The 7,611-nt window shown below is 49.5% G+C and overlaps 2 protein-coding genes across 2 annotated transcripts; one reads left to right on the top strand and one right to left on the bottom strand.

Annotated features, from left to right (window-relative positions):
- Positions 1-757: 757 nt before the first annotated feature.
- G6M90_00g089160 (uncharacterized protein) lies at positions 758-2,264 on the top strand (the record flags this gene model as incomplete). The annotated part of the gene is made up of 3 exons (XM_014686094.2): positions 758-1,014; positions 1,097-1,363; positions 1,424-2,264. The coding sequence occupies 3 exons, from the start codon at positions 758-760 to the stop codon at positions 2,262-2,264; spliced, it is 1,365 nt and encodes a 454-aa protein (XP_014541580.2).
- A 1,903-nt stretch (positions 2,265-4,167) lies between these two features.
- On the bottom strand, positions 4,168-6,211 carry G6M90_00g089150 (uncharacterized protein; the record flags this gene model as incomplete). Its single annotated transcript, XM_014686093.1, has 4 exons — positions 4,168-4,859; positions 4,920-5,440; positions 5,506-5,743; positions 5,800-6,211. 4 exons carry the CDS (start codon positions 6,209-6,211, stop codon positions 4,168-4,170), a joined length of 1,863 nt encoding a protein of 620 aa, XP_014541579.1.
- Between the last annotated feature and the right edge of the window lie 1,400 nt (positions 6,212-7,611).

The raw sequence follows: 7,611 nt of genomic DNA, 5'->3' as shown, positions 1-7,611 counted from the left end.
CCGGACTGGCTCCATATATTGACCTGTGCCATTCATTGCCCACGGCTTGAAAATTCTAGTCAGTTTCATCCATTCCTCTGCCGCACGCGTCGAGATTGGCAGAACACAACCCTCCTTCATTCTTTTGTTGTCATTACCAATCGTCTTCCCTAGACGTGTGGTTGAAGGCTTTGTCTGGGAAACGAGTGGCTCGATGCTGCTCGAACTCCATCAACGGCAAGCCTGATTAGCCGAAACAGATATCCATCTCTTGCAGATCGGGCAGGACATGCAAAAGATTGTACGAATCCTAGATAGAGTCCTCAGTCTTCGTCCATTTCTCCACTTCTTGTCTCATCCCAGCCCATTGGGTTGGTTTTACCTGGTCTTCATTCGACAAAAGATTGCCCCCTTCCAACGATTGAGAGTAGATGCCGAACCTGGGGCCATGATCTTGCCTGGCTCTAATTTTACAGGTCCCCTCACTCTTATTACTATCAGATTTCACTTGCACTCAACTGCCGGTTCATCTCATGTCCTTTAACGACTCACATCAAGTATTAAACAACCAGCCTTCCCGGCTCTCGAGTATAACGACGGACCCGCGAATTGACCCTCGACCCTCTCTACTCTAGAACTACGACGTCACTTGGGCCTCTTTTCCAAGGCGGTTGGAAGCACTCCGTTGCCATTCTGTTGGCTCCTTGTGTTATATGGACCCTGTTTCCAAGAACACAGTCAACGACCGAGTGCTTCGTGCCACAAGCGGCCTCCGACAATGATTGGTATGAACGAGAGTCAGCTCAGGGCCATTAGTGCCATTGAGAGAGCCTGTTCAGTCTTGTCGCTTCTGGGCTGTCTCTTCACCATTGTTACTTTCTGCTACTCACGATCCTTTCACAAGCCAATCAACCGACTGGTGTTTTATGCCTCCTTTGGCAACATGTTAACTAATATCGGAACTTTGATGTCACGAACCTTCTTGGAAAACGGCACTTCTTTTGGGTGCCAATTTCAAGCCTTTCTGATTCAACTGTACGTTGTCGATTTGCTGACTAGCCGCATCACGACCCTATTTATATCAAGAGTTACTAACGTTCCCCCCCAAAAACTACAGATTTATGCCTGCAGATGCCTTTTGGACTTTGGCTATGGCTATTAATGTTTATCTCACGTTTTACTTCAAATTTGATGCCGAACGCCTTCGACGCATGGAAATGGCCTATTTAATTGGCTGCTACGGCATCCCATTCGTGCCCGCCTTTGTCTTTCTTTTCATCAAAGACCACGATGGAGCACGTGTTTACGGAAATGCTTCACTGTGGTGTTGGATCTCCTACGACTGGGATCTCCTTAGAATTGCAGCCTTTTATGGCCCTGTCTGGTACGTGGTCATGGCCCCGAATCATGCTGAACTTCACTCTCGTTAATACAAGCCATCCAGGATTGTGATTCTGATGACATTTTTCATCTATATACGAGCCGGGCGTACCATTTATGAAAAGCACAAGCAGCTTCGAGGCTTTAACTCGTCCGACCCTGACCCTCTTTCAGTCAACGGCGACGCCCCCATCTCCACCGTCAAGACCACGGAGATTACCGTCACAAGCGAGGTAGCGGGAGAGAGGGGAATGCAGCTCGCCAGCATGAATCGTCAAAACTCCAACTCTGTGCCGAGCACGAAGAGTCCCAACGGAGCGTACACAGTTCACATCTCAGCGGACTTGAATAACACTGCCCAGGCCTATGACGAAGATGCCCTGCCCATTCAAGGAACGACACTGCAACATACATCTACGGTGCAACTTGCTCCTCGACGACCAGCCAACATTAGTCGTCGACGCAACCATGAGCTGAACAACGCCGCCTGGTCATATACCAAGTGCTCTATTCTCTTCTTCACAGCAATTCTCATCACGTGGATCCCGTCGAGCGCGAACCGAGTGTATTCTTTTGTGAATGACAAGGATGTCTCTGTTACTCTGGAGTTCATGAGCGCCTTTGTCCTTCCCCTCCAAGGGTTCTGGAACGCCGTCATCTACGCCGTGACGTCCTGGTCGGCGTGTCAAGAGCTCCTAGAGGATCTGCGGTGGAAGAAAAGATCACATGTGTCCGAGTTAATTGACGAGAGAAACGGTCGCGACAAAAAGGATGCCGCAACACCCCCCCGTAGCCGGAACGTGCTCAGGTCCCCTCCCGGCAGCTCCAGGACTTTTGCGTCTGACAGCACGACAGAGCTGGCCAAGGCTCGGGCTCATTCAGCTGATGGCAGCCGTCACTGCTGAGGTGTTGCAGCGCCATAATACGAAACGAAATCGCCGACACTATTTTAATATCATTCTTCATTCTTCTTCATTATGGTTGATGGTTGATGTAATTAGCTACTATTATCTGTTTATTCCCACTTTTACGACCTGCTTCGACTCAAAATTCTAATATGCGTTCTCTGGCATGATCCCGGGGAGAGTGTCTGTTTCTGGTAAACAGAAAGCGGGGAGCTTGCTCTATGATCGTCAAGTCCCATTTCATCGGAGTTTTTTTTTTTTTAGTTTTTTTGGATCCAGGAGTCTGGTTCCTGTACTTGGAGATAGATACCTTTGTAGCACAGAAACACGTGCTACTCCTCTGATGAAAGCCGCGTGTGCTTTGGATAAGCTGTTTTGGATTTTGGTGTCGTGTATTGTACATGGCCTATCTTGGGTATGGACATCATACATGTGTGAAGCTGCAGCGAATTTAGCCGGAATAAAAAAAATCAGAGCTTCATTGCGTACGATGGCGAAATTAGATTGTATTGAGACACAACAGATGATGTTTCTGCTCTTGTGGAAGCAGGCCGTCTGCGGCTCGTGTCAGGGACAAACCATGCAGATGCCAGTATTGACTATCTGTGATGTTTTGCTGTTCTCTTGTGGACAGTGAGGACAGCAATCATCAGCTCCGCCCTAGACAAGGCCACACGCGTGGCTTTGGCCTCTTCCCGCCTGAATCGAGTCATGGCCCTTGACTCCTGTACCCCAGCTCACCCCTGCCCCTGGACCTTGTTACAATGTGTAGCTGTAGAGACATCAAATTCTGGTGGCTGAATTTCTGTACGGAATACGATGCCGCTGTCATTCAAATATGACAGGTCAGGCGCCCCGAGGCCACCCACCCCTCCTATTGCTGGCCGAGGCCCCAGCCGTTCGGGGCGTCACGAGATTTGAACATTCAATCTTATTCATGGGTTCCTTGAAAGATGGAGCCACATGCTGGTGAATCCGGAGAGACGGGGCGTCAAGCATGGCAACACAGTCAGGATTTAAACAAGGCACCCACCTTCTGGGTCTGTCTCTACAGATTTTGGCATTTTCTCGTCTAGTTCCTGGCGTTGATTCAACGCCATGTGTCTGGTCATAGACCCCGTACGCTATTTCGGGCTGAAGAATAGCTGTCCCCACGTGTTCCTTGATAAATTACTTCTCCACCGACGACTTGGGGACGGGTCTTGCATGAATACAGACAGTAGTACTACTAGTTGGGATGTAGAGCTTGTTGAGCCTTGACATCACGACATCTCGTTGACGATCCGATCCGCAACGGCGGTTGCCTGATTGAGTATGTACGTAGTTGGAGAGTGGCGGCGCCTAATTAACGTGAACATTTTGTCGCGTGTGCAAGAGGGCTGTCTTCATCTAGGGTTCCTTGGCTTAAGAATAGACGCAGACGATGTTGATTGCCAATCACGATGTGCTGCCTCCGCCTTGGTGTCCTTATCTGAAATGAAGGCAGGTCAGAGCGGTTTGCCATGACCGTCATGTCTCAGCTCTCTCGCAGACAATCACCACAAGAAAAAAAATTGCAGACCCTCTTTCAAAGTCGCATTGCTGAGGTTTATCTTGTCTTGTCTCTGTTGTCTGGGCCAGTATGTTGAACTTGACCATGACTTGTGCCACAACGGAAGTGGCACTCCACCACCAAGTTCACAAGGTGCATTAATTCTATTCGGAGAAGTTTACTAGTCGGCAGTTGAGATCTGCTTTATTTTGATTATCATTTTAAATACGTTATTTGGTCTAGAACCATTGGGAGACTCAACGAGTTTTGTTCGGTGGTGCTGGCTCTGCTCGGGCTCAATCAAGAAACAGCGAACAGACCGTAGATAAGCGCGGTGATTCACACACAGAACCCAACGGCGCCTTCGAGGTTTCAATTTGATTTTACAGCTTGGATTGAGTAATATTCCCAGAAAGTGCCCAGTTCAAGGCACTCCCGCATGCAATCCGGGTCCTCCCACCACCAAGTGTCTGACGTAACAAACTCGCCCCAAACTTCTCTCCAGAGCATACGACCAACAATACTCCTGAGCTCGGCCCTGGTTTCTTTGCCTTCCCTCTCCCGCTTCGCTTCATCATCGGTTTCGTCCTGCCTACGACAGATATTCTGAGGGTTCGCGTAGAACTTCGTGGTTGTCAAGGTGCTCCCATGCCCCCGCAGTGACGATTCCCCCAGGGCTTTTGGAAAGATGTAGCTGGGACTGAGACATCGCGACTGCTGCCTAAGTTTTTGTAGCAGGTTATTCCTAAACCAAGCTCTCATGTTCTTTCCCAGCGCATCAGTGTTAGGTATAGGGTCTATCAATAGTAAATGATAGACCCCTCCGGACCTAAGGCATTTGTTGATATTGTTCAGAACGGCCGGGATATCCGACTCGCGGCAGAGAGAAGGCAGTGTCATGGAATAAGCAGCGTCAAAATTACGGAGGGGCCCAGGGAAGGGCGAGACTGCATCCGGACTATAAACAGCGCAAATATTGGATGCTGAGTCGGAGGAGAGTGGGTTGTCGGATAGGTGATGAATTGTGTTTTCGGGCCACAACGCAGCCAAGTAGCGTGCCGAAACTACAGTCAATGTTAGCAGCTGATCTAGAAGAAGTTGCGCTTGACATGACCAGTCAGTACATCTAGGATCATATGCCGCCAAAATCTTTCGACACTTGGCCTGTTCTAGTATTTCGAGTCCGTTCCTCAGTGTGCTTGAATCATTCGAATCGTGTCTGTTGCCACAATCTAGATGGTGTAAGACAGAGAGCATCCATCTTTTCTTCTCCCCATTGATTTTTTGGGTCTCCTCCAAGCTTAAAGCGTTCTCAGCCGACGCTTTCAGCTTGGATAGTGCGGTTGAAGGCTTCGCTTGGGCCATCTGCTTCACCTCTGTCGGTAGATCCCACGACTCGGGCGACATCTCGAAGGAGGTGGTTTCTAGCTCCTTGGCTCTGAGTCCGGTCACTGTCTCTATCATTTGGACTGTGTTTCCCATTTCTGTCGCCGCACTCCATTCTCTCGGGCTGCGCCACAAGGATAAATCGTTGATAGGAGAGAATTCCTGGGCTGGCTTGGGTGGTAGTCGTATTTGAGATCTCATGGGCGGTACCACCTTTACTGGCTCATCCTGCGGCAGTGCTGGGCTTAACCCAGGGACTCTGTATACTCTTTGTCAGAATCTCCATACTTTGTTTATTGTCGAACTGGACTTTGCTATTCATACCTGGATGGCGACTTGGGCGACACCAAGGGACTGGCTACAAACGACTGTCTTATAGGGCTTTGGAGATCAAGCGGGCGCTGCGGCCAGATACCGGCCCCATTAGGCTGCTTCGAATTTCCATTTCTGTATCCTGTAGATTTAGGTTCCTCTTTCTCCCTTCTTTTTGTCGAAAATACGTCACTGTCATTTGACTGCCTAGCGCACGACTCAATCGTGGCTGATGTTTCTGGAGCTAGTCCTTCACGACGGCATGAGCAAAAATAGTCAAAATGCGCACAGACATGCCTTATTCACCTTTGTTTTTGGTATTTTTAACGGCAGCAAACTTGCTTCGCCCCACTGAGTTAAATCCATTCTGTGATGTAGCTTCTACTTGCAAGTCAGAGCAGCTGAGGATCGGGCGGCCACTAACTTGTCTCTGCTCAGCATCTGACATCACCGATGGAGAGCGATTGTTGAAGGAGCGATCGGGAGTCTGAGGCCCAGAGTCCGGATATATATTCTGCCTAGGGGACTCTTTTGAAGAGGATCGAAGCGCTCTGGCCCGAAGACGAGAAAGCGTAGAGTGAGTAGATGTCTTTGAGCTTGTTGTCGAGACCGAGTTTCGAGATAGGCTCTTGTCCTTGACACTCCTGTCTTTGTCCTTTCTCCCGCGATGCTCGCCCACTAGCTCTCGTTTTGGGTCTGTCCAGGCCACATCCCACATGGCAACGGGAGCCAAGTTGGCCAACTCGGCGGATTGTGTTAAAGTTGGTGCGATTCCGCCTACGCGGGACTTTTAGGCGCTGCCTTTTCTCGACGGGATCAAACGACAAGACCCCTGCTTCATTAAACAATACATGTAGCAGGCTCCAATTCCAAGTGCCACAAGACGAGACGCTGAGGCTAGAATAGAAGCTTGAGGTATGACAGGCAGCGTCTGGAGACGAGGTTATAAGTCGAGTCAATGGCAAGGGGGCGTCGTTGTTGGCACCATTAACAGGCTATGGAATATCTTTTCCAGCGCAGAATCGGTCTTTTGGATTTGATTTGATTTCGCACCTGAGGTTGTTGACACACAGCCTGTTTTTTTCTTCTTTATTTCTTGTTGGAATGACTGTGGTGAATATTAGTCGAGATTAGATGGTTGGCCGATGCTGGCAGATAGATCAGGTTTGGCGTGAACTCTGAGTGGTGTTGCTATCCAATGGAGAGCGTGAAATAGCAGTCGCACGAGAATTATTAGATGCAATTACCCGCTGCCGTGTAACAAAGAGTTCAAGTCCAGACCAAAAGGAGGTGAGAGATGTGTGACGGTGGCGACCCAGATGCTCTCTGGCTTGCATCAAGATGGGAGGCCCCAGACAGCAGTGAACTGTGTTGATCCACAGACTCGGCACGACCAATCAGTTATTTCTTTCAGTTTCACATCAGCCTTAATTAGCGAGCTTAAATCTGACTTGTTGGTTAGGAATGGGTGCTTGTGGAGGGCAGATGCTGCATGAGTTGGGACAGAATTGATGTCACCGCAAAGCAGCAGCCGGGGCGTGGCAGTTGACAGACGGTTTTCTCGCCACGCCATTTAGTACCGAAAGAATCAAATATCTTCACATACCTAAAAACGTTGCTATTTCTGAAAAGAAAAGAATTACCAAAGCTTAGAGCGTGGCGGGCGTGGTGCTATGTTTCCCACGAAACGAAGCGCGGTGGTGAAACAAATGGGAAAGAAAATGTTGCTCGCTTTTTGATGCCTAGTGTTGGTACAACTAGACCGTCGTGCGTGTCATAATCCTCGGCTATGTCCGAGCTTCCTTCTTCCTTTATCTGCAGCGAACATTATTCACAGTCGTACAAACAGTGTCAAGGGCTCCATGTTCCCAGCTACCATCTGTCATCCGCCTGCAGCGTGTGCATCCGTGACACGAGCAGTAGATGATGGCATCGAGGCGAGTCAGATGCCGCACCGCAGACGCTGGACCACCTCCATGTTCCCCAAGGCAGGTGTACAAATCAGTCCCCGAGTATCCCGCGATTCCACGCCAACCAATACCTCTGCATTAGCTGGTGTCGCCATTGTTCGCGGCCCACGTTGCCGTGGTTATGGCCGGGCCAAGCGGGCCAAAGAAC

Source organism: Metarhizium brunneum, chromosome 5, assembly GCF_013426205.1.
Source record: "Metarhizium brunneum chromosome 5, complete sequence".
Taxonomy (NCBI): domain Eukaryota; kingdom Fungi; phylum Ascomycota; class Sordariomycetes; order Hypocreales; family Clavicipitaceae; genus Metarhizium; species Metarhizium brunneum.
The sequence above is the reverse complement of the archived record's forward strand: the minus strand, read 5'-3'. Positions and strand labels throughout refer to the sequence as shown.